Here is a 27,804-nt window from a genome sequence, read left to right on the forward strand (position 1 = left end):
TAAACTCTGGGTGATGGACAGGGAGGCCTGGTGTGCTGTGGTTCATGGGGTCGCAAAGAGTTGGACACGACTTTAGTGACTCAACTGAACTGAACTGGACCTACCTATCTGAGCTAAAATTATCTTTTCATCTGTTCTAAGAAAATAAAATCAAAGACAGATACTTTTCCTTGAAAACCCAAGGGTCAGAATATATTGTTCCTGGGTCATGCTACTGTCCTTGGGAGGGGCTTCATGGTGTCATCCTTCACCAGTAAGTTCACTTTCCTAATTTGCTATATAAAAAGCTCTGCTTCCAGCCTCTTCCGAGAGACCAGCTCTGGCCACACCATCGTCTTAAAGGAACAGTCTACAGCCAAAGTCTCTAGCGCCAGGACTGTGTGCATACAGTCTGCAGATGTGTTTTGCTGAGTAGCACAGGTTTGAAACCTAATTTGAGCTTATTTTAAAGATAAATAGGTAGATGTCTCGGTGGATGACTGGACTGAGGGACTGACCGATTAATGACCTGACAACTCTGGGCTTCCTTCTGACATTATAGCAATCTATCTCCCATTGGGAGAGGCTCCACCCTTTAGACAGGACCCAAGCATCAATTCAGCAAGTTCCCTACCATGCCCTAATGCCAGCATGGCAATAAGGGCAAGCACTGCCCATCATTTTTCATGCTCTGTTGATATCCTCACACTAGAGGAGACATCTCTCTGTGCTTGAGGCTCTGCAAAAAGGGGAGAAAGTAAAGAACTAATGAAACCAAGACAGCTTCATGTTTTAGGAAAAACTGAAGAAAGTTCATTTCATTGTAAAAATAAACGACAAGGATGCTGATGCCAATCAAAATATTCTCTAAAAACACAGCTAACATACTGCTTACTCTGTCAGGGGCCATTTTAAGCACTTTACTAACTCATTTAATCCTTACTCCCTGCAGAGAGGAAACTGAGGCACATAGAGATTGAGTCATTTGTTCTAAGTTGTGCAGATGATAGACAGTGAGACTGGGATTAAAGTCTAAGCCCTCTCCCTCAAGAGCCTATGCCTTTAGACAACACCCAACTCTGCTGGATGGCATCACAGACTCAATGGACATGAGTCTGAGCAAGCTCCAGGAGTTGGTGATGGACAGGGAAGCCTGCTGTGCTATAGTCCATGGGGTCACAAAGAGTCGGACATGACTGAGCAACTGAATTGACTAACTCTGTCCTATGCCTAATATGTGGAGAAGGAAATGGCAACCCACTCCAGTGTTCTTGCCTGGAGAATCCCAGGGATGGCGGAGCCTGATGGGCTGCCTTCTATGGGGTCACACAGAGTCAGACATGACTGAAGTGACCTAGCAGCAGCAGCAGCATGCCTAATATGCAAACGTGTATCTGCCCTTCCATATCCAGCGTCATTTGTTCACTTACATAACTAACCTGCCTGGATCCTATCATTATTTGGGTTTGCAACATCTTCTCTAGGCAGCCATGTTTGAGCCTCCAGGGCTACAGCTGATTGGACAAGGGCAAGGCACCTAAAGGCGAATAACTGATGAGTTCAGCAACCTGGACTGGCACAAGTGGAGCTACGGAGTCCAGGATCCTTCTCCCAGGAGCATGACAGAGTCATCAGAGGTGGCAGTTGCTGAGTTGCTAAGTTGTGTCTGACTCTATGACCCCACGGACTGCAATGTGCCAGCCTTCCCTGTCTTTCACTATTTCCTGGAATTTGCTCAAACTCATGTACATCTGAGTCGAGGATGCCATCCAACCATCTCATCCTCTGTTGCCCCCTTCTCCTCTTGCCCTCAATCTTTCCCAGCATCAGGGTCTTTTCCAGTGAGTTGGTTCTTCCCATCAGGTGGCTAAAGTGTTGGAGTTTCAGCATCAGTCCTTATAATGAATATTCAGGGTTGATTTTCTATAGGATTGACTGGTTTTATCTCCCTGCAGTTCAAGGAACTCTTAAAAGCATCTTCTCCAGCACGACAATTTAATAGCATCAATTCTTTGGCGCTCAGCTTTCTTTATGGTCCAACTCTCACATCCATACATGACTACTGGAGAAAGCACTGCTCTGACTATATGGACCTTTGCCAGCAAAGCGGTGTCTCTGCTTTTTAATACTCTGTCGAGGTTTGTCACAGCTTTTCTTCCAAGGAGCACGAGTCTTTAATTTCATGGCTGCAGTCACCATCCACAGTGATTTTGGAGCTCAAGAAAATAAAATCTGTCACTGTTTCCACTTTTCCCCCTTCTATTTGCCATGAAGTGACGGGACCAGATGCCATGATCCTCAATTTTTTGAATGCTGAGTTTTAAGTCAGCCTTTTCACTCTCCTCTTTCACCCGCATCAAGAGGCTTTTTAGTTCCTCAGAGGTGAGGAGCCGGTTAACACAGAGGCACAAGCTGAGAAGGTGCCATGTGGCGTGGGAAAAGCAGCCAGTCGAAGCCACGTGTGTGTGAAGGCCAGAAGGAAGCAGAGACTATGATAGGAAAGGAAGGGGACCAGCAGAGAGGAGAAAGTGTGCCAGAAATAGAACAAGGACACCAGAGAGAACACACAGGCTGTGAAAGGTGCCCAGACGGGAGAGTCGGCCTTAATCAGCCTCTGGTCCCGCTGGGGCCAGATTCCAGTGAAACTCCTGCGCTGGGATCCCTATGAGCTCTCGGTTTTCCTTCTCTCTCCTGTGAACTCGTACGGAAAGTTCCCCCACGCTCTTGCTAGCTTGAGTACGGCCATGCTCTTTTTAACCTAAATGAACCGAAACAGCACAGAAAATGTGAATTTGGAACCATCTGGGCAAAGCAAGCACTCTTATTCAAAGTAAGCATTTCCTCCTCCTGAACTATACTCACTTATTAATCCTCTACTTACACCATGAGATAATATCTATGAGGAAAAAAAGTGCTATTATTACTTTATGAAAACACAACATTCATTTCTACCAGTAAAATTCAGGGATAAGCTATTTAAACTTCATCTTAACATTCACAATTTCCATTCTACTCTCTAAATTCAGGTCAAGTACGGAAATGTTTAGTTAAACATTTACTTGCTGGATGTATTTTTCTCATCATTAAATTGCAGACCAAAACCATAGATGGGTTGATAGCACTGTGATTTACATGATGATCTCTTGTCTCTATCACTACCCAGTGACAGTCTTTTTAAATGACTAATAAAAAACAGCTCACAGAGCCAAATGACTATAGCGTTAGATACAATCACTTCAGCCAGCCTTTTAAGCGATCGAGATTTGTCTTTCTCACTATAAATTTAGTAATGCACTGTGAACAGCAGAGACCAAAACAAAACAATAGAGAAAACCCTGCATTTAAGACTAAATATAGGGCGGCAAATATTTATTTGTTCAGCAAACATTTACCAAATGTTCTCTGTGCCTGGTACTGGAAGAAACTAGGCTGAAATAGTAAGATCTGTGGCGTCCCCTGGAGCCAGTGTCAGTTTAGAAAAAGAGGGAGACCTAGGTGTCTGTGTATGCCAAAGGAGGAGACACAGCACCTAAAAATGGAGTGTTGGGTATCACAGCCCTGGGGCACCAATGCGCTCTGGACGACAGTGAAGAGAACCAGCTATTCTGCCTGCAGGACGGAGCAGGGCATCAGAGGGGAGGAGACACTGGGCTTGATTCTTTAAGGATAAGCAGAGGTTCACTGGAGGAGAGGGACATGAGTAGGATGGACAGCAAGGTGGCCTAGGCAGAGAGAACAGTGTGAAAAGGCACCCAAATCTCAAGTTCATGGCACAGGCAGGGTTGGGGCGAGACCACAGACCTCGTAAACACTCAAACAGTAGGAGAGGTAATTCTACAAATCAACAACCGCAGAGATGATGACAAGAGCCGGTATCGGGGGCAATTAGTACACGCCACACACTACTCTATGTGCTTTATGGGAATCAACATGTGAAACCCACACCACAGAAAGTGAAACTGTCAGTCGCTCAGTCGTGTCCGACTCTTTGCGACCCCGTGCACTGTAGCCCTCCAGGCTCCTCTGTCCATGGAATTCTCCAGGCAGGAATACTGGAGTGGGCTGCCAGTCTCTTCTCCAGGGGATCTTTCTGACCCAGGGATTCAACTCGGGTCTACTGCATCGCAGGCAGATGCCTTACTGTCTGAACCACCAGGAAAGCCCCCCAGTATGAAACCCACAGCATGGAAAGTGTTAGTCGCTCAGTCGTGTCCAACTCTTTGCGACCCCGTGGACTGTAACCCACTAGACTCCTCTGTTCATGGGATTCTCCAGGCAGGAATACTGGAGTGGGTTACAGGCCCTTTTCCAGGGGATCTTCCCCACTCAGGCACTGAACCCAGGTCTCCTTACCATCCTTACCTCCAGGCAGATTCCTTACCATCTGAGCCACAAGGAAAGCCCCAATATGAAACCCACGCCACAAGTCAGTAGCAAAACTCAGCGCGTGTCATTTTCATCCCATCAGCAGATGAGGAAACTGAGGCAGACTTCCAGAAGCTGGTCCAGGGTCACTTGGCTGGTATGTGGGGCCGTGGGGTTCAACCCGGGCAGTCTGGCTCTAGGGGGTGCTCCTGAGCAGGCACACTGTGTTGCTTCTCCCCAGGCCACACTAGGGGGCTTGGGGGAAAGTCTGGGTGGCTCTTAAAAAGGAAACTTTGAAAAGAAAAAAAGTTTTGGAGGCAGGTGAAGGACAGATGGTAAAGGCAGAGACCCAAGGCAGGAAGAATAATTGGGAGGTTAAGGTAATTTAATATCAGGCCCTGAGTTTCACTGTGTAAAACAAGTAACTTAATCCAGTAAGAATAAAACCAAAGTACAAATCCATTCCTAAGACCTAGGCCAGATGCTGGCACTCAGGGAGGCACTGGATCAGTATCATTCTTGTGGTGGTGACTTTGGGAATCAAGGGTGGCTATGGATAGCAATCTGAGAGCCAGCAGAGATGTGGGCCTTGACGCCATCAGTCGTGGCCAAACGCCCCCTGGGAGGGGACCTGACCTGCAGGACAAGGGAAGCCAGAGAGCTGGGGATTTCAATAACTTCCTGATTCCCTGACCTCAGAAAGAGGAAGGGTGATGTGCCTCAGTAATGCCTAAAACAGCCAGTCTGATGAAGGCAGCTCAACACAATCACACTGAAGTTTTAAAGCACATGTATGTTTGACATCTGGATAACTCAGCAGAAAAATTAGGCTTCTAATACAAGATGTTTCTGTTGGATTCTGGAAATTCATTTTAACCATTAGAAACAGAGAATGCATGTGTGTGTTGTTTCTGACTTGTCAAAACAGCAGTCTGTTTTCCAACTGCCTCAAGTGAAATTTATTAGTGTGGTTAGTTTTCTAATCTTCTCATTTTAGTTCAGCTCCATCAGCACATGTGGCAATGCTTCCTTGGCAAACTCCACCAGAAGGCTGCTAATGCGAGAAAAGATTTACAGGGTACAATATTAATATAGTATTCTGTCCTCAGATTTCATGGGGTTGAGATATAAATCACACTATCCCCTCGGATCCCCATCCTTCATGCAACTCGATGAGAAGGAACCGAGCAAAAGATGTGGGAGCTAAGCCCGCACCACGAACCTCAACTGCAGGCTTTACGCAGAACCCCCAAAAGGAGGTTTCTGAGAACAGTATGCTGACCAGAGGGCTACTGAGTTGTAGCTTTTACTGAAAAACTTTTTAGAGATGTGTAATTCCAGAATCTCAGGGTGAGAAGGGATGATGAGAGAGACTCATTAATAACAGTGGCATGATTAATGCTATTTGTTCCCAATGGCTTGGAGTACTGGGGCCTTGGAGGTTGACCAACCAGGACCAAGGAATCCTAGGTCTGCCCTGCTTTCATGCTGAGTGATCCTGGGGACGCTATCCTTTGAACTCTTAAGTTCCTCATTAGTAAACCAAGGATGCTAATTACGGCTCACTGGTTTACTATGATAATGACAAGAGTGACTGTATATAAAGACGCAGACACTGCTCACAGCCTAGACTGTGTATTCCGAAAAGGTCATGTTTCTCTCTACCTGTCTGTTCATGGCACAGTCTTGATTCTCCTCTGGCTTCTAAGAGGCAATTCATCCCGAATGGTGCTCACAGTCAAGAGTGAGGAAAGCATGGGAGCACGGGAATGAGGGGAGTCTGAGAGGAGTATAATGCTCTTCCCCACGGCTATGCCCCAAGCTTAGGAGCGCTGACAGGGTCCAGCAGCCCCACTTACTTTAAGCAAAGGTGAGGAAGCAGGACAGACAGAACGCCACATCTTCAGCTACGATTTTAGCCAAAACAGAATGTCTTACCTAAGAACTTAAACAGCTCTCAACCTCCAATGATAAGCAACTCTTTACCACGTAATTTCTCCCAAGGGGCAGAAGAGCCAGGTGATCAATAGCATGGAGTCTGGAGCCAGGCCGCTGGGTTTGAATTCTGACTCTTGTTCTTAAGGAGCTGCGCAGTTGTGATTAAGGTACCCCCACCTCCCTGAACCTCAGTTTCCACATCTGTAGAATGGGCATAAGCACAGTGCCATGCGCACAGGGCAGTCCTGAAGATGAAACTACACACACACACAACCCTCGCAAGTGTATCAAGCACATAGTAAGCACTGTAGATGTGGGGTTTTTCTGTTGTTATCCTTCATGCTCATCATTGTCACCATCCTCCCCCTCCTTCAGGGAAACTGGCTCTAAAAGGCCGTGCAGCTTCTCCCCAGTCCCTCACAACGTGGTGCCTGTGCAGCGGCTGAGCTGAATGTGGCCCCACTCCGCCTCCCTTAAACAAGGCTCTCTGCCCTCCAATGCTCAGCTGTTCCCCTGTTCACCCTAGTGGACATACTGCTCCAACTTCCTTCTCTGGTCTACAAAGACATTTCTTCCAGCCCAGAATGTTGTGCAACGTTTCTCTGAGCGCCAGCTCACACTGGGCTGGCAGGCTGCATGGCTGGGCCCTTTCCCCCGCACAAGAAGGGTGGCTATGCAGCAGGGAGGGAGGGGGGACCCACGTCTGCCTCTCAAACGGGAGAAGTCACTTGCCGGCAGAGGCGGACTGCAGGTTACAAGCTGGTGAACAAGCAGGACTCGGGGCCCGGCTGGGGAACGAGGCTCAGAGAAAGCAGTGGGTCGGGGGCTGGACTGGCAGTCCAAGGACCACTATAACCATCCCAACAGACCACTGTGGACAAGACACGGAGGAGCAGAGATGATGCAGGGCCATGATAAGGGAGAAATCTCATCACATCACTTCTGTATCAGCTTGGACAAAAAACAAGTTCCAAAGTGACTGGCCCAACCTGGAGAGAGGTAGCTTAGCGCACGTAAGGTGGGGAGGAAGGCAGGCAGGGCAGAGACAGGCTGCAGGGCTGGTAGACGATGCTAATGCACAAAATACTCCTATTGCTGTGGCCGGAGCCACAGCCAGTGCCCTTCTGTTATCTAGTTTCAACCCCGAGGCGACCCCTCCGAGGTTAAATTCTTAGCCTCCTGACCTCTCCACGAGGCCCCTCTACTTGCTCCCATCTTCCCAGAGAGCCTGCCTTGCTTTCAACATCAGATTAACCTTTATTCTGGAGCGATCAGCGCCCTGTGCACCCTGCCTCACGGCTTTTATTCCTGCTCCTATTTCCATGGCCTTCTCTCTTCACTTGTTCAAGCTTTCTTCCCTCCTCCCTTCCCCTGTGTCTGTCTGTTTTTGATTCATACAGCCCCCAGGCATGAGGCACCCCCCCCACCCCCACCAACTACACTATCCCCTTTCATGGTCCTTCTTGTAATCCAGTTTTCCACCGGCTCTCAGGGTGTCACCCCAAGGTAAGTGTATGGTGGAGCAGGGGGCATGGCAGATATTAAGATTTAAATGCTTGTTTATCTTGGTTAGATGCTTGGTTAGATGCTTTTGTTCACAATGTCAAGAATCATCTGCTATTTTAGCTATGGCTCAGGATGGCTTCGGGAGACTGAGTGTTAAAGGATAGGTCTAACCTGGTTCCTGTGAGTCCTCCTTGGGAACTTCCTAGAAGATCATTGGGAAGAAGAACCGTACCTTTCCTCCTCGAGTTTTTCACTCTGGTATATGGCAACTTTCAGGGTCCTGGTTAACTTTTCTTCTACCTAAACTTCCTGGGTGCTGAGATTTTGTCTATTGCCCTTGTTTCAGCCTCAGCAATGGCAATGAAAAGTGAAAGTGCGAGTCGCTCAGTTGTGTCTGACTCTTATCGACCCCATGGACTGTAGCCTGCCAGGCCCTTCTGTCCATGAAATTCTTCAGGCAAGAATACTAGAGTCAGTTGCCATTCCCTTCTCCAGGAGATCTGTCCAACCCAAGGATCGAACCTGGGTTTCCTGCATTGCAGGCAGATTCTTCACCATCTGAGCCACCAGGGAAGCCCTAGCAAAGGCAGTAGCTAGTTATAAATGATCATCCTTGAGGCCTGGAACTGATTTGTTTGCTAATTAATCTTCTCTTCTCCAGGCTCTGCCTAGTCTCCTCTTTCCCAATTTTCTAAGCTCCTCACTGTTCTCCATCAGGCCCTCTTCAGCCTCTGACGATACTCCCATCCACCCCAGTTGCGAGTTGCCATCACCTCCGTCTCCCCTTTTAAAGCTCTGTGCTCACAGTAGATTTCTGGAGATTTGATTACCCAGCTCAGGAACTGTCCAAGTTTTCTGTTCATTTTTGTTTGATTTCCTACAACCATATATCTGCTTTTTGATCTAGTCACAACTTATCACCCTAAACGAAAATGTGCTGAAACTGGCCAAGAAAATGAGGAGCGAAACAAACCATTTTGCACTCATGAGAAGCGTTGGTGGACACGGACGGACACTATGGCTCAGGGCAGGGCACAGATTTGCTGTGGTTTGTGCCAAATGTCTGCCTTCTTGTAGGACCTCCAATTGCTTTATTTTGGTGATAGGATTTTTGGACTTATTTTTATCCACAAGGATTATAGAAGGGATCTCATTGTGGATCCACATAACTTGGAGCCTCCCTCTACAGAACCACGAGCCACACCCAGGAGACCTAGCTTAAACTAGCTGTCCAACACCACCTCCTTCTAGAATGCAAACATATCAAAAACTTCCTGAGATATCACCACAACATCCTCTAGATGTCACCTTGAGAACATTCCAGGATGGAAGATGACTGCTTTTGCAGCACACAGACAACCTGAAATAGATACATTTAAAACTCTGCAAGCCTGGTCCATGGACTGATTAAAAAACATCCCCCCCCCCCCTTGCTAATTGCCTCAAAGACTAAATAGCACTTCAAATTAAGTTTAAATCATAAAATTATCTAATTTCCTTTTCTGGCAGATTTTCCTCTTTTCCCCCCCAAAAGCAGAAGTAAAAACTAAAACCTTAGAAGTATTTTTCCTGAATCCATCCTTTTCCTCATGGTCTTCCCTCCCCAGAACATTTTTCAATTTCTAAGGGTACTCATCTCATTACTTGAAGCATCTGAGGGAGGAGAGTGTAGCGAAAATTTTAAGGCAGAAATCAGTTATCCCTGGAACGTTAAGAGCATTTAACTACGGATGATTACCCAATCAATTGTTTCTCTTTAATAAGCCAAGTCTACAGCCGGCCAATAACTGATTCATCTGGTCATGCAGTTCATTCAAATCAAATGAGCTGTCAGGTAATTCATTAAGGATTTTAAACACCTCGGTGCATTAAATCAATCTGGAGACTGGGGAGGAAATGGAGGAAGACTTTTACAAGTGACTTCAGGGAGATTTGGATTATCTTGGGTGTTATTTCCCGTGATACAGATAAACTTCGCCTAGGGGGCCTGAATTTCAAAAAATACAGACCTAGAAAAATCAATTAATTTTCCTGTAAAGAAAAGTAAAGTAGTCTGTATTACAGAGAATGGTTGCAGGGTCAGTCTCATAGGATTTCTAAGGGAATCTTTTCTAACCACCAAACTTACCCCCAAAGTTAAGAGGCTCTAATGGACAAAGAAGCCGGGAGCTGCACAGAAATATGGGGAGAGGACCTCACCAACTCACAGCACTAGAAGCCCTTGGACTCAGCATCAAAGGAAGACAACACGGACAGTCCCCAGAGCTGTGTTATCAGTAGCCTCCCTGATTATGATCGGATAACTTCCAGGACCGTGAGCGTTGCTGGAAACTGCCAGAGAAAGGACAGAGGAAAACAACTCGTGCTGAAAGTGTTCTTTAAAACTAACAATCACTCGTGGAGTTCCATGAGAACTACTTCTAAATACAAAACAGCTCCCTTTATAATCCTGTGTTCTCACTGTAAGAAGGAAAAAGAAAGAGATGCTATATACTTTTCCTCCAAATATACACAAAGATAATTTTAAAATAGGGGAGAGAACTTACTTATGCAATATCCCCAAATTATACTCCTCAGGAAATATTAGCAATTATATATGTCCTGATGCAGAAAAATTACATGTTAAGCAAAATTCCATAATAGGAAAAAAATAGGCTTAATATTTTGAAACATGTTTATAAATTAGAGAGGTACTCTGCCATCTTTTCCAATATTGCTAGGTAGGGTATGCACAGCAGCATTTCTCAATTCTCAAAATTAAAATTTAACTGTTTTCCCCTGGAATATTAAAATTTTAAACAATAAAATTACATTGAATAAGAAATTTATAGTCAAGGAATCACATGTGGGTGTTTTATAGCTTGATTTTGTAAACGAAAGTTAAAATACTGATTCTCAGGAATAGTTGGGGTTTTTCTGTTTCTATTATCATTTTGTTGCTGGTAATGACAGCTTCCCATTTTCATCTGATCCCTCTCTTATCCAATGATAAGCATTTACAAATATGCAGTTACATATAATTATTAATCAATGATCATGTGCAAGGCACAGAAGGGAATTAGTCCCCAGCCAATCAAGAATAGGAATAATTCATTTATGAAGATTATAAACACTTTTTCAAAAAGGTACACTGCCAATCACCTCTTTGCTCTCAAGATCCAAATTACAAAACAGAAACTAAAAAAGTTTTACAGTACATCTTTTGTTCTAAAATTATCAACCAGAAGAGATAAGAAGTCAGGGAGAAATGAACGTTAGGTGACTCCCAGCACTCCTCATCTTATATTCACACTCTACTCATCACTTCTGACAAGAGAACCCCTTAGGGATCAGGCACCCCACACAGGTTAGATAAATGGCTCTTTCTAAACCGGGAAAACGATGAGGAGTCGCCTCTTTGGTGTTCAAAGGGAGTCTCCATGTCTGTCTAGTAGGCGGACACACCCCCCTTCCCTGAGGAGTTAAAACCAGTTCCTCCAGTCTCTCTGATATAACTGAAACAGCATGAGGTTTATGGGATGGCCCAGAGCAGCTCAGAACTCAGGTACACTTCAAGATGTTTTGTCCATGGGGTCAAAAGGACAGGTCAAGGAAGGAATTCCAGGTGCTACCAAGAATCAAGAGCTACCAGGTGTGGTCAAAGAGGAAAGAGAAGGGACTCAAAATTCAAACAAACCAGGTCAACACAGTAAGGGCAATAACAGTACAGAAATTATTTTCTCACAATTCTAAGGCACCCTTGACATTTAACCCAATATCAAGGGAAGCCCACAAACTAGTGTTGTCCAGCTTGAGGTTCAAAACTGTCCCTGCAGAAAACAACCCACACAAACAGGTAAGGTGGTCACCTTTGCTTGAATCACTGCAAAGCAGGAACTGTGACATTAACCTTGTACTACTTGGGGGGACTTTTCATTTGCAAGGCTTGTTGTCACTACGAAGGAGAAGTATTTCAGATGGAAGGCGGTGACCCTGCAGGGGTCATCATCAATCACCTGGGGTCAAAGACCTTCCCAATTGTGAGAAGAGGCAGGGGGTGAGGGAAAGAGGGCAGAGAAAGATCAAAAGGCCTTTGATGGAGGTTATCTACCTGCACCAAAGAACCTGCAAATCGGAGCTTCTCTGGAGTTTGAAAGCCCCTCATTTCTAAGGTGAGAGATTTTAAGAGGGGTCTTTGTTGTTGACTTTTTTTTTTTTTTAACTTGGGTGCTTAAGAAGAAGACTGAAGTCAGCAGATGGCAGGAGAGGCCTAGCGGCATAGGCTTCCATATCTGCCAGTTTCCGGGTCTGTCTATAAAAGTATTAAATACCATTTTCTTCTTCAAGAGCAAGTACTGGTTGGGTAAGGGAGGGACCCCCTCCCACCACCTGGCTTCTGCCAAACGGCAATGTGGCTCAGCTGGAACTGTCTCACAATACAGGATTTTAGCGGAGGCAAATACCTTTACTTCTTTTCTCTTTACGCAAAGCAGTCACAGAGGGAGGGGCTGGGACGTTAAGTCATGACTTTTGGGCCAGTGGCCAAGCAGTCAGAGTCTGTGGGACCCTTTGGGATGACATACTTCTTGTTACTTTTCTTGTTGCTTAAATGAGCCTTAGATGATGAAAGGAAGAGCTGGATAGAGGAGTACCACCCAGCTAGAGTGGTACGTGAATCCACTCCACTGGGTACAGAGTCTGAGGAAGGGAAAGGGGTAATTTTAACTCAGAAAAAGACAGTGAATGGTGGTCCAGTGGCTAAGACTCTGGGGTCCCAGCGAAGGGGGTCCTGGTTGGATTCCTGGTCAGGGAACTAGACCCCACATGCCACAATTAAGACCTGGTGCAGCCAAGTGAATAAATAAATATTTGAGGTGGGGAGGCGGTGCTTCCCAGGTGGCACTAGTGGTAAAGAACCTGCCTGCTGAAGCAGGAGACAAAAAAGACGCAGGTTCGATCCCTGAGTTGGGACATTCCCGTGGAGAAGGACATGACAACCCATCCCAATATTCTAGTTTGGAGAACCCCGTGGACACAGGAGCCTGGTAGGCTACAGTGCACGGGGTCAAAAAGAGTAGGAGACATGACCGAAGTGATTGAGCACGCACACACACTGAAAGTCCAGTGGTTAAGAACCCACCTTCCAATGGAGGGGATGAGGGTTCAATCCCTGGTCAGGGAACTAAGATCCCACATGCTTCAGGGCAACTAAGCCTGAATGCTACAACTAGAGAGCCTACACTCTATAATGAAAAAATTTTAACTTCAAAATTAAAAAAAAAAAAAAAAGACAGTGAAGGAAGGAGGGCTGCACTGAACCCCTGGTTAGAAGCTTGATGGACGATTTTGTGGAATATTCAAGGAGAATCATTATCCCAAGTAAGCTCTGCCCTACCCCCCAGCTGCTTTTCCCTGTTAACTGGTGAGTAGAGTTATTTCAAGAACACAAACAATACGAGTCTTTTAAAAACTTACTGGACATGTTTATAAAAATAATTATTTTTAAGAAACAAAACATACTGCAGAGCAATATAAATGGTTTTCAGATTATGGGCTGTTTTGATTCGCCATGCCCTAGAGCCTCCAGCCTACACCCATCAGCATGGATAATTGAGAATCTGCTGTATTTCCATTTTAACACAGTCTCTCTAATACATTTCAGGCATTCAGATGGAAAAACCAAACCTCCGACTACTATTTCGCCTTTCATGAATTTAGCACATGGCACTGACCTCTATACAGTCCAAAGAAGCCTTCATAGCGCAGTACTTTCTTGAAACAGTCAAAGCTGTTTTTATACATAAGTTCTCCTACGAAAGAGCCGGTCGATCGTTGGTTCTGCATTCGAGTTTTTACCAGATCAATAGGGTACACCGCAGTGGCTCCGACGGCTACAATCAAATAATACCAATAATTCAGAAGAAATCAAGGTCACAGGAAAGGGGGAGGTGGTTAAAGTCAAAGATACGATTGATGAAATAAAGAAATTGTGCACATGCAAATTTTAAAATGAACTTTCTACACCCTTAATAAACAACAGTGGCTTTCACTCAAGGGTCTCCTGATAAAAGGATATCACTGAGTTCAAATTTTAAAAAGCAGATCACTACAACCTAGCCTCATTATTAACCAATATCTAGAAACCCATCTGCAGATAGATGTGAGAAAAAAAGTTACTTCTAAGTTCCTGATCAAATGCAGGTATGAAGAAAAGTTTCCTTTTGCTGTTATCCCATCACATAGACAGAGATTTGGTAACTAGCTTGGGAAAAGACCAGAGAAGGTTTTGTCCTACGATATTTCAAAGTGGAAAAAATCAGAGGAAAAAGAGGAATAATAACAATGAACAATTTGCACTCATCCATGACTCACCTCCAGCAATAGAACCGAGACCAAACCTGTAGGCTGACTCTGCAATTTGCAGGAGAACTGGTCGAGATGAATCTACGGATGCCTTCTTCTTTGCGTACACAGGAGTTGCAGAGTGGGAAGACAGGAGACGGAAAGGAAATCAAAACAAAAATGAGCACGTTATTTTATTTTTAAATTACAACTGCATTCTTAAACTCATGATACAGCTAAAATGTCAAAGAGGAAGAAAGTATGGTTAGATTTTTGTAAATTCTTATTAATAAAAAGCAATTATTGCCGTCAGTTTTTAAAGTCAAGTTTAAATATAATGAAAGACATTACTGTGTCCCCCAAATGTTATGAATATGAACTCATCTTCAAATGTTCAGTTCTCATTAGTGAGCCGAGAGATATAATTTGAAAACATTAATGAAACATCATTCTTCAACAAATTGTCAAACTGGTAGGTTTGGGGAGTTTTGTCTGTTTTTAACGGTCATGCCCAATCTGGCAGAAGATGACAAAAAACAGGGCTTCTCAAATCTGCCATTGAATCAAGTATAAACTGCAGGGGAATTTAGCAACACACACTCAACGCTTAAAATGTACAAATGCTTAAAATGACCCTGCAGTTCTACTTCTAAAAAGTTAGGCTAGAAAATAATCATCTATATAAACAAGGATCAAGCTACAATAATAATAAAAAGCAGTACTGTTAAAAAAAAAAAAAAAAGGCAGTACCATTTTAAGAGCAAAACCTCCAAGAATACCCAAAGGTCCAATAACGGAGGACTGGTTAAATATAATGCTATAGCTCTAAAACAAAAATTGCATGCCATTAAAAAACAATATTGTGAAAAATTTGATGTTCAGAAAAAGTGTGCATACAGTATTATAAAGAAAAAAATAGGCTAAAAACAATATGGTGTGTAGACAGGTATTTATTATATGTTTCTCTTTACCTTTTAAACTGTTTGAAATGTTTCATGATTATGTTTTAAAACCAGTATTAAAGACTGTGTGTGAATATGCTGTGTTTCTTACTAAAATTATTTTGGTATGTATATGCATATAAATATAACACTAGTGTTTTGGCTATCACATCACCCAGAGATACTCAACTGTTTATAGCAGCTACAACTAAGTGGTTATACTACAGGTGATTTGATATTTTCTCTTTTTTGTCCATCTTTTCTAAATTTATACTTCAGGCTACTCATTCTATTATTACCATTGTTGTTCTTTTGACCTACTATGGTATTTTTGATGCCAGAACATTTCAGAGTATTTCACTCCTCTGTCTACATAAATAAAACAGTAATTTTATGTCACACAGAGCTGTCACATGAGGGTGGCATATAGTTAGTGCTTAATAAATACCTGTTGAGTGAATAAATACATTCAATAAAATTTGTTTTTTCATAAGCCATGATAATTAAGATTGGTGAACAATGAAAATAATTACCCACCCCAACTATCAACCCACTGAATTTTAGTTGCTGTCAGTGTAGCATAACTCTAATACAATGAGATAATTTGGAATCTCCTTCAAAGTGAACTGAAAATAGCTTTATGCAGAAATATGCATTTTTAAGAAAGCAAAACATTTCTTCTGCAAATTCCATGGGGTGCTTCCAAGGGTATCCCCATACAAATGGGGGGGGGGGGGGTTCCATCTATATCTATTATGCATAGCAACTTCATTTTGACAGATGCATCCGTAAGAAAGGCCCTGTTTTACGTACACATATATAAACTGGCAATACGAAAAAAGTTTCTGGCATCAAAACAATGAGTGAAAATACCTTGAAAATAATGGGTTGATGGGGAGGTACCTACCACTATCACTAATTCATCTAAAGACAAAATCCCAGACTTTCAGATAACTTCTCTGAAGCTAGAAACGTGGCATCCTCACAAAACGAATACTAGTAAGATTCCTCTTCCCACACTCTTCTCTCTTGAGAAGAGTTAGCCCCCTAGCCTGGCAGGCAGGTGACCTCTGTTGCTTGAGTCTGCCAACGTTGTCAGGCCCACCAGGGTTCACATAAGTAAAGAATATTCCAGGCAAGGCCCCAGTTAATTGCTCTGAACCTCCAAGCAGCAGCCAATCATTTCCTGCTGTAAACCTCATCAATCCCATCCAACCCTTTCAGGGACAGGATCAATAAGCACCCACCATCAGAAACTTGCTGAAGCTGCAGAGGGCATAGAGGAGAAATTGTGGGATATCACTGTCACAGGAGAACAGGAGGAATCTTTTTTTAAAATTCTCTGCTTTTCCCTAATCCCCCAATTTCTACAGGAGCTAGCAGCACAGGGGCAAAGAGATAATCATCGGGTAAGTGGTGTTTAAAAATCAAAGGGAGGGGAGAGCGGGGCTGTGTCCCCCTCTCCATGTGACTCCACACTCCCCTCTGTTGCACGCGGGGAAATCGGCTTCCTCTTTTAATAGCGGCCAGCTGGTTTTCCAGGGGTGCAGAGCGAGGGTTTGCTGCGCGCACGCCCACCACGCTGCACACACAACCCGCCGCTGCCCTCGGGTGGGAAAGAGCTGAAAGGAGGGCGTCCTGGCTCCGGGCCTGCCCGTCCTGAAAATGCAGCCCGCATCAACCCATTGTGGTCACACTGGCGTCTCTGTACAGACTCGGAGCTCCCAGCCAAAAACTGTTAAGTCTCTCAGGATTCGGAGATGGCTTTGCCTTAAAGGAGGTATTTTTCTGAAACGACGACGCGCCTCTGTGAGGGGATTTATTTTACAAACATCGCAGAAGCACAACAGACACTCTGAAGGCTTTTCTTCTCTAATTCCGATCTATAGAAAGGCGAGCAAGAGTTAAGTGCGAGGAGGTCCCCTGTCTTAGGTTTCTGACTCCCACAACTTCAAGAGATTGGTTTCTGTTAACCATAAAATAAAATTTAGCATTCCTCAAATTGTTTCCACATAACTTATGAATCCTTTCACCAAGAAAATAGGTCTAAAAGCCTTCAAACTATGACTCCAGACTAAACAAAATTATCTCATTTTGATATTCAGAAAAACGGCAGGCATGGCAGTCAGTCCTCCCTGACGGAGCGCCTCTCTGCGAGGCAGAGCCGGTCCTCACCTCTCGACAGGATGCTGGGACGTGACACCCAGAGGGGGCTGCGGCCCCGGCTCTGCCAGCCTGAGGCCGAGGGAACTTTTCTTCCTCCTCTTTGGGGAGGGTGAGGCTTCCCATGCAGCTAAGAAATCAGCCCATCTTCCGCAGAAGAGAGCAAATGCCAGTTATCTGTTACTCAGGACGTTTCGAAGTAAGTACCCTTTCTAGCCTTTTGAAATGGTCTGGTTTTTTTTTTTTTGGTGCAAAACAGAGAAACACTAGGTCAGAAACCAGTGCCAAAAAAGGCAACTGCAAGTGAAAAGGGGTTGTGGGACCTTATCAAGGAAACGCCAGGAAGCATGTGTGATCCTTCTGCCCACCTGCCTCTGGGCTTCAGCCAAGTTGAAGGGCAGAGTCCCCTCCTCCAGAGGAGCAATCCGTTCAATATCGGCCAAGGTCATGCGTCTAGAAAGAAAGGCAAACGTAAGCAACAACAAAATACAAATTAAAATTTAAGGTATGGAATTTTAAAACGTTCCTTTTCTCCTTTCCCACATTTCAGAGTCATCTTTAATTTGGTTTCTTTTTCTCCAGGTTTGCTGCCCTCCTCCTACTCCCACCTCCTAACCTCCCTTTATTAAGCTAATTAAAAGAAAAAAAGGCCAACTTACCCCCGTGGCTCATATAAATCTGCTAACTGAAACAAGATGTCAACTTCCATGGGTGTAACCTGACCAAATTTCTGAGCTGCCAGAACAAACTCCTCTGTATGGAAAAAGAGTTAAAAGGGAAAGATTCAAGAAGGAATAGCCACTAAATGCAGCATTAACTCAAGGCACTGGAATGAGCGAACATCACCAAACTTTATTATTAACAGTCACAGAATTCAAGTCAATCCAAATAGGGTAAGAATTTTTGCAGTTCTTTCATTCATCTGGAAAGAGTGTGCAGAATGCTTGCTCTAATAGTGACTTTAAAAGGTTGGTGTCACCTGAAGGCTTTGAATAAATGACATAGGAAGCCATTCAAATTGTAAGTCAGGGAAAACCAGGAAGGAGATATGAAACTCCATACACAGAGGTCCCAGGAGATAATATTAATGAAGCTGTGGAATTCCAAAGGGAATTCTTGTTTAAAAAAAAAAAATTCCATTAAAATGCTGATATCTTGATCAAAGATTATTGATCAACACACACTGTCAGCAGTATAGTTTAAGAATTCCTTGTGTACTTTCAAAGGTCATTTTAGAGGATGTCAGTTTAGTTTAGGTTTTAGTAAGATTTGAAAATATTTAAGGAACTCTGGGGGCTTCCCAGATGGCACTAGTGATAAAGAACCCGCTTACCAATGCAGGCAGATGTTAAGAGACATGGGTTCGACCCCTGGGTAGGAAGGATCCCCTGGAGGAGGAAATGGCAACCCACTCCAGTACTCCTGCCTGGAGAATCCCATGGACAGAGGAGCCTCGCGGGCTACGGCCCATAGCATTACAGAGTGGGACAGGACTGGAGAGGCTCAGCACACATGCAAGGAACTTCACATGGGTCCCTCATTCAAAGAAGGCCTTGGGTTTATTTAAAATGTGCTGAAGATTGTTTCATTTGTTTCAAAGGGTGGAGAACACACAAGTACCAAATGGTTAATATGTGTCAATGAGATAGAAAACTATGGATAGAAAACTCTGTAACATAAACTTTTGGTTGTCTTCTTCCCTCTAATAATACTTCACCCAGATACTTGCAGGCAAGAATTCAGATTTAGTCGCACTCACCCTTAGTCACCTCTACATCTTTCCTGTTGCCAGCCAGAGTGCTGTAGATCTTTCTAATGAGTTCCATGTTGTTCAGGAGCGAGTTAAATCCATTAAAATAGGAGAAACTAACTTGATGGGACGTGGTACCTCCAGCAGCCTCAAATAAGTTGAAAATAAGAGGGGGGGAGAAGAAAAATAAACAAAGGATTTATAGAATGAAGAAGATTCAGAAGTACGTATATCAAATGCTAGTTTTGGAAGTAATCAAAAAAGCATGTATAGCAAAAAGTGGCCAGAAGTATTTTTCTTTCACATTAAAAGAAAAGGAAAAAAAAAAAAAAAAAAGCTATAAATGATTTTTAGAAGTAACTGCAACTAATCATGACCAGAACTTGTACTCTCCACACACAGGTCCTAGAAACTAAATAAATACACATGTAGGATTATAACAACAGGACCAGTAGTAATTTACAGAGTTCAAATTTCCATTGGAAATGTTTTATAAGTTTGTTTATTTCATCTAATGAGCAATTCTTAAAAGCTTAGACATGCAAAACTGTATTATACACATGCCCACATGCGTATACTTATACATGCAAAACTATTATACCAACACAACATGCTATGAGAAGTGGTTAATCTAACATTAATATCATGATTTGTCATGTTACTTATAAGTAGTAATAAACAATCATTTAAGTACATACTTTGTATTGGTAGGATTTCCAATAAACAAGTACATTATGATAAAATTCTGAGATGTCATATGCTTTGATGGGGGTTAAGACTGGCCAGAACTCTTGATAATCAGCATTTGTAAGAAACCATATTTCTTCTCAGGGATAAGGGAAACAGACAGCATGTCCATTATAAATGGAACTTCAGTTTGGGGTTTCAAATTCTATCCTTCCCTAACAAGGCAAAATATTTTTATTAGGAAAGCACTTCTTTATAAGGTAACAACCACATAAATCTTCACTTCATAAATGTTCGAAATAGCTGACATGAGAGTTTAGACTGGGCTAGGGAAGGGAAGGACCAAGAAAAGGAGCTGCTGCAGTGCCAGAGTGGGAGAGCCTTATTAGAACACCATTATCTTCAAAAAGAGGGACCAGTGAAAATAAAGAGGAAAAATGAGGAACTACTCTGAGTCCTCACTTAAGGTAAGCATTACGGGAAACTCAGATGACGGTGACACACTCAAAAAGTCCTCTCCCTGGGATTAACACAACAAGAGTTACCACTGCATACAGGTCCCAAATATAGGGGATCATCACAATTATCCAAGAAGCTTTGGAAATTAGATACTAGGACTTCCCTGGGGTCCGGTGGTTAAGAATCTGCCTGCCAATGCAGGCGCCACAGGTTCAGTCTCTGGTCCAGGAAGATGATCCCACGTGCCATGGGGCAGCTAAGCCCGTGTGCCCCAACTACTGAGCTCAAGTGCCCACAGCCTGTGCTCCACACAAGAAGCCACCGCAACGAGCAGTCTGCGCCGCAATCAGGGAGGAGCCCCGCTTGCAGCAAGTAGAGAGAATTCAGGCATGGCAACGAAGACCCAGCGCAGTCAACAATGAGCAAATAAATGAAGTTTAAAAATGTAAAAGAAATTAGATCACCACTGTGGATGGTGGATCAGCAGGCCTAGAAAAGACCTCAGAATATGCATTTTTAATAACAATCCCTGATGAGTCTTAAGCTCCGTGACCAAGGCTTGGGAACCACCACCATGGAATGCTCCAGGGTACCCTCAGGGCCTGTGAGGGAGAAGAGGGGCTGGACACAGCAGAGACCTGCCCACCACACGGTCCACTGTTGCCTCAACACACAGGTTGCATGAGTGACTGAATCCAAAGTTAGAAGTGCTATTCTGCCGACTCCTCAAATATATGTGTGCACTTTTTTGTTTTTAAGTACTTTTCCTTGGAGAACTTGTAAAAGTGAAGACAAGCGTTTGACATATCTCAAAATATAAAGCAAACTAAAATGCAATTATATAGCTGTTTTTCCTTTTTTTTAAAAAAAGCCTAGTTAATACATTACTTTAAGATATTCCATACTATCCAGGTAACAAATTAAGATACCCATTAACACTGACAAAGCACTTTCTGTAACTTTGGTAATGGATGCAATACCACTGAGCAAAGAAGAAAATGTCAGTGCTTAAACAGAAAAAAAACTTCTTACAATTCCTTATCCACTGAGCTTAAGCCAGATAGAATAAATTATTTCATTAGGGCAAGTTACAACTTAGGGGGAGACACAAATTGGGAGACTGGCATTGATATAGACACACTACTATACATAAAATAGATAATAAAGACTTACTGCACAGCATAGGGAATGCTACTCAATATTCTATAATGACCTCTATGGGAATAGACTCTTAAAAAGAACTGATATACAAATATGTATAGCTGATTACCTCAGCTGTATACCTGAAATGAGGACAACACTGTAAATTAAAGTTTACTCCATTAAAAACTAAACAAACAAACAAACAAAAACAACACCCCCTACTTACTGCTACTAGACATTCTTCTACAAAAGGCGTCAAGACGTGAGGGCGAATGGTGACCATGATATCGCGGAAGTCAATGGCTGTGACTTTTCCAGTCCTGGCATTGTCCCTCTGAACAAAGGCTTGCTTTGCATGTTCCAGCTGTATTTCCTACAAATAAAGAAGGTAAGTGCATATGTATGGCCGAATCCCTTTGCTGTTCATCTGAAACTATCACAACATTGGCTTTCCTGGTGGCTCAGACAGTAAAGCATCTGCCTGCAATGCAGAAGACCAGGGCTCGATCCCTGGGTCGGGAAGATCCCCTGGAGGAGGAAATGGCAACCCACTCCAGTATTCTTGCCTGGGGAATTCTATGGATGGGCTACACACAGTCCATGAGGTTGCAAAGAGTCGGAGGGAACAGAGCAACTAACGCACACACCACAACATTATTAATTAGCTATAACCCAATAAAAAATAAAAAGCTTAAAGTTTGGGGGGCGGGGAAAAAAAGGTGAATTAGTTGTATTTCTCAGTTACTATAAATGACTGTTCAATTTCAAGTCAGGGTGAAGAAACAGACATTTTATCTTGAATTACTGAGCCCTACACTTGTTTAGTAGCATCCCCAAGTTATTATCTCCTTCCAAAGAGGAAACTTTGCTTAGACTGGTGAATATGTCTTGAGAAAGTACATTCCCCCCCCTTTAAATCTCTTACCCAAAGAAACCAAATCACTTCTGTTCAAGTCCAAAGACACGAGGAAAATAAAAACTAGAGTGAGGCTTGGTAGGCTCAAAGAGGGCTTCCCTGGTGGCTCAGATGGTAAAGAATCTGCCTGCAATGTGTGAGACCTGGGTTCGATTCCTGGGTTGGAAAGATCCCTTGGAGGAGGCCATGGCCAACCCACTGTAGTATACTTGCCTGGAGAATCCCCATGGACAGAGGAGCCTGGAGAGCTACAGTCCACGGGGTTGCAAACAGTCCAACACAGCTGAGCAACTAAGCTTAGAACAGCACACGCTCAATGATTGGCCAAACCCTGCTTAGGTGATGCAAATAATCAAAGGAAAGCCAGTTAAAAGGCCATTAACCTCTCCCCACAGAAGAGAGAAAAATTCTTAATGGTAACTTGGTTCACAAACACGTGATGTAACAACAGATTGAAAAGGGTGGTTCTGCTCCAGAAGACGCTACTCCTCTACATTATTGGCGTCTGGGGGTGGGCGAAGCCTTTGTTACGTGGGCTCTTCTGTGCATTCCCACTCTCTTTCCATCAGATACTGCAGCCCCTTTCCAAGGCCACGGCAATCAAGAATGTCTTCAGAGAGGGCCTTATGTCACAGTTGAGGACCAATGCTCTAAAATTGGGAATTGGATGGTACGTGGGTCAGAGATGGCTAAACTGTGTCAGTGCTGCTGGATGTATGTTTTAATTCGTATGATCTATGGATAGAGAGCCCGATCTTAAGATTTCTTTCGATATTCCTGGAGGTAAGTGTATACTCACAATAAAACACAGCCTCCCATCAGAACCCAGCGTGTGCCATGTAGGAGGCGCATTCCTTCTGCAGAGACTCTTCCTCACAACACTCTGCCCATTTCCCAAATGGGCCCTTGGAGTGAGATCTCATCTCGACGAAATGAAAAGGCATCATGGATGAGGGTTTTGAGGACCTTAAATTGCTTGAAGTTTAATAAGCTTTATTAGATGATACTGAGGAATTAATAAATATTGAAAATGATAGAAGCTGGAGTGTGAACATGGTAGGTCATTATACCCTCACCTTTACTTTTGTGCAGTTTGAAAGTGACTACAATAAAACCTTCTTAAAGACAAAACAATAATAAGAATCAGAGTTCTAATTCTATTGAAAAGCCTCTCTTCAGTTATACCATCTGCCAGTGTTGGCCAGGCCCGTCCCTGCGGGAACTCTCGCCTGGGACCTAACCTTTCTCGTGCCTCTTCCACTCACTCCTTAAATGGGAGGCACCAATCAGCCCTCTGTCCTCGGGTCCTGAATCAACTCTGCTCTGCAAAGAACTCCACTCCCTAGGTCTTCTTAAAAGAACTCTCATGGGTCTTGATTCCCAGATCCAGGTCTCTCACTCCTATCTTCTGCACCAGAATTCCTGATAGCTTAGAAAATCTACCCATGGGGTATCTTGTAAAGGCCATAAAATTCCATGTCACTCAACACGCTGTTGGGTTGTCTCCCACCCAACCCTCAAGTCTGGTCTCTCTCCTGTATTCCAAACTTCATTACTAGCATCTTGTTTTCCTGGTCATCTACCATGGAAACCTGTCATTTTCAATTCTTCAAGCTTCTTTCCCTCAGAGTAAACCAGTTACTAAATTAAGTCACCTAGACCTTTGAAAGGTCACTCGAATGCATCTTTACCTTTTCACTCCTGACACCACGCGTTCAAGTCCTCCTCAGAACATGGCTGAATGGCCACTGTGAGACCAGCTTTTCAGCCGGGCGCTCTCTCTCATCTCTGCATGCCCCTTGCACACATCAACAGCTGTCTTCAAGCATCTCAAACCTGACTCCCACCACCCTTGCCCGAAACCTTTCATCATAAAGATCTGTCTCCAAAGCAAGACTCTTGAGATGCTCCAAGGCGTTACTCTCAGCCTGGTCTCCAGTACCCACGCCCAGCCCAGCCAGACCTTCCACATGCCCAGGCCTTTGTCCACACTCTTTCCCCCACCTGGCACGGACCGTAGCCTTCTTCTCTAGCTCCTGAAATCCACCTACTTGGTAGCTCAAATGCCACCACCTAGGTAAATATAACCAGGCCTCCCAACTGAAAATAACTGAAATGATCACGTGGTCTCCCGCATGGCCCTCAACTATAAGACTTGTCTTATTCCATCCTACATTATAATCAGGTGCTTGCATTCCTGTCTTTCCCCCACCTTGCTGTGTACTGCTCATCCTCCTTGTGGCGTGGGCAGAATGCTTTAGATATAGTAGGCACTCAATAAACCACAGACATATCATCAGAGATATGAAATTGTATAAAACCAATTGAGTGAAGAAATTACAATGTATTGAACAAAAAGGGGTCCTCTGTACAAGTGTCTCCAATTTATGAGGAAGGATGAAACCAACTGTTAAACACCCTGTCGTGAAAAATGACCACAGTATGTACTCAATTGAAAGTAAATGAACAGAGTCTTTGAATTGCCAGACCCACTGCTAAAACTATCGTAAGCCAAGATTACTCTCGACAATACCAGAACGTGTTTCCACTTATTTACCACTTCCCCTAGTTTATAACTAAGAGAGTCTTGGGGATCTTCAGACCATTATACCCAAAACAGTACCACTTTCCCTGGCCACACCCCCTTCTCTGAGAGCAGGAAGCCACCACATTGAGACCAACCTGTCCGGAATGCTGAACCGGGAAACAAACACCCATGTGGGGGCTGATGCTCCCATCACAGGACGGGGGTGCACTGGTGATGCAGACGAACACCATCACTATGCATTTTGGTGCTCGATTAACTGTAAGCAGCAGGGACCCCGCAATCCCTGGAGAAGAAAGCACTTTTAACCCTAACGAAGAACTTGAGAATGCATTTCCAACAGTTCTTAAGAGAATGGGAACACTATAAATTCCATGAAAAACGTGAAGGCAGATCATGCAGTTCTCTATTAATAGTAGGAAATAGTAAAAACGTTTAGCTATGTGTTTCCCTAAACTTAAAAGGAGCTTACTGAAGATGGGGGCTGCCTTCTGAAGAACATCTGTTTATGTCATGACTGTTTCTTGTTCTAGGTAAGGAAATGAAAACTATTACCTCAAACAATAAAACAGCGGCAGTAACAGCATTTCGTGAGCATGCATTACCTGCCAGATTGTTCTAAAGTACTCTGTAGTAATGACTCATTTAACATTCACAGCAACCCTACGATTTAGGAACCACTATTAACCTTACTGCAGCAGATGAGGAAACGGAGCTCTCATTGACAGGAAGCAGCAAAGCTGGACTTCAAGCCCAGGCGGTCCCACTGCCCTGGCCTTGCTCCTCATACCACACTAGACTGCATGGGAGCCTGGATGGTGCTGCTCTCAGGATCTTGATTACAAAATGCTCTTTGACACTTAGGAATCTTCATAATTATGAGAGGATGAGCTTTCAATTTGCTTTTAAATTATTCTAAGGCTCTAGATTTTTCTGTTGCCATCTTTCATGAGAAAACAAGAGAATTTCCAAAAATTTTTCATTAAGGCAAAAGTCTTTGATGTGCTCGTGATTGCCACAACTGTCTTCCTAACAACAGCGGAGAAGAACCCGGAAGAGAGAAACCACATCTACAAGGCCTTCTCCCGGCCTTGCACACAAACAGAAGGCTGAGGAGGAGAAAGATCAATAAGGAGGCCTGGGGGAGCTATAACACAGGGCCTCTACAAATACTGAATTCAAGAATGGATGACCTTTGAAACAAAGCCAGGCTTGCTACTCGTGGCAGAGGAACTTCTTAAATTCTCCTCTGGCACCTCTACAGCTGATTAAGGAAAACCTAGTCCTGTTCAGTGAGGGCTGGACATATCTGAATCCAGAAGGGTAAGGCTGGGATGGAAAGCTTTTGGGATGCATGGTGTGCACGGGTAGCTACTGGTCATTTCCAAATGAAATGGGCCAGAATGGATCAACTCGTCCTGTGTGCGGAAGAGGGGAGAACAATGTGAGAAACAATAGTTACATTCAAATATTTAATGGTTTAAAGGACTACGAGGTAAAAAGAAGTTAGACTGCCTCTCTGTTTTTTATAAAAGAAAAAAAGAAAGAGAATCAGTGGAGAAAAAATAGAGGGATCAGGTTCTGGCACAAAGCATAGAGGTATTTAACCTGCACAACTATTCAGCAATGAAATGGGCTACCCCGCAAAACAGCAGGTTCCCAGTCACTGGAAATATCTGTTCAACTACTGGCTGAGAAACACACGTCAAGGAATTTATTTTAATTTAGCTTTATTTAATACAGGAGGTTGTGGAAGCAAGATGTTATGATGATAAAAATCTTAAGTCTGGGACCGGAAGGGGCAGAGCTCAAGTCTCAGTCATGACACTCCAAGTTGGCAGGGCCTAGGGAGCCGTGTTTGTATCTTAGGGCCCCAGCAACACTGTGCCGCTCAGGATGGTAAAAACTAGACGTCATGTGCAATAGGCACTTCATAAAAAGGAGCATTAATTCTGGTCAAAGTGAAGGGTTTGAAAACCTCTCCAATCCCTTCCAATATAAGTACTTCAGAGTCTTAAAAAAAAAAAAAAAATCCCTAGTAAGGAACAGCGGTTCTGCTAAATTACTCTGAACTATCAAGAGGGACAGAGAGATGAAAACCAGTTAGGGCAGAGGGTGACAGAAACAGCTGAAGGCCTGAACACTTCCTCCAGGCTGGGGGCTCTGCCAAGAACTTCAGAGACAGTATTTCATTCAAGTTTCACAATAATCCTGTAAAGTAATAACATCTTCGTCTCCCAGAGGTACCTGAAGCTCGTGGAGGTTAAGTTACTAGTCCAAAGGCACACCGTGAGGAGGAACCCAGGCTTCGCGTTCTGTACCAAGGTATTATCAGATTCCAAAACTGAGATTTTTAACCACTAACTTACGCTGCCTTGGGCAAAACCTTAAGTAAGGGGATCATAAGTGATGTGGACAGATAACTGGAAAAGAGATTTTAAGAAAAGTTTGGGTGGTGATTCATATGTAAAAATGGAACACGAGTTTCTAAAAGAATCCTCACCTTGGAGAATGGAAGAATCTGCCACAAAAGAAAATGCTTCAGGGGAAAGAGATGAGGTCGTTGACTATGAGGGAGAAACCTGGAGTGAGATGAGCTTAAGTTATAAACAAAAGTTAAGCAGAAACCAAAAAATGTCAGAGGCACGTGTGGAAGTACAAATCTGGGAAGTGCAGACAACAGAATTTTAGAGGAAAAATGCCCCAAGAGACCATGTTTACTGTTATTGAGCGTAGGTTATACTTCAGGGACAGTTGCATTTTCCTACTTCATCATCACAATAATCCTTTAAGGTGGGGCTGCCCATCATCTCCATTTTGCAGCTGGAAAAACAAAGGAAAGGGCCGCTGGGGGTCACGTGACACCAAGGGTGAAACTGGATGTGCAGCTGAGTGGTCTGGCTCCAGAGCCATATTCTTAACCTTCGCGGACTTCCTGCTCCTTTTAGGAGAAGGCCTACCAAAAACCAGAAGGAAAAGAAAAAAAAAAAGTTGTACCAATGGATGAGATCATCCTAGGATACACAGAAAGAGTGGGCAGATGACAGAAATAGAAACGATACCTACATGAGTGCCGACGATAAATCTGAGG

The 27,804-nt window shown here is 43.7% G+C and overlaps 1 protein-coding gene across 3 annotated transcripts in view; it reads right to left on the bottom strand.

The window, feature by feature from the left end:
* SLC25A13 (solute carrier family 25 member 13) overlaps positions 1-27,804 on the bottom strand; it is a 227,306-nt gene that overhangs the window by 71,147 nt on the left and 128,355 nt on the right. For 2 of the 3 annotated variants that reach the window (XM_061164931.1, XM_061164934.1), the window contains 6 exons: positions 21,479-21,625; positions 18,973-19,111; positions 17,873-17,966; positions 17,582-17,666; positions 14,140-14,227; positions 13,500-13,658 (listed from right to left, as the gene is read on the bottom strand). In XM_061164931.1, the coding sequence (XP_061020914.1) occupies positions 13,500-13,658; positions 14,140-14,227; positions 17,582-17,666; positions 17,873-17,966; positions 18,973-19,111; positions 21,479-21,625 (712 nt within the window). The remainder of the gene's footprint in view (positions 1-13,499; positions 13,659-14,139; positions 14,228-17,581; positions 17,667-17,872; positions 17,967-18,972; positions 19,112-21,478; positions 21,626-27,804) is intronic. The other variant, XM_061164932.1, reaches the window with a different exon arrangement.

The sequence above is a fragment of the Dama dama genome, chromosome 18, assembly GCF_033118175.1.
Source record: "Dama dama isolate Ldn47 chromosome 18, ASM3311817v1, whole genome shotgun sequence".
Lineage (NCBI taxonomy): Eukaryota > Metazoa > Chordata > Mammalia > Artiodactyla > Cervidae > Dama > Dama dama.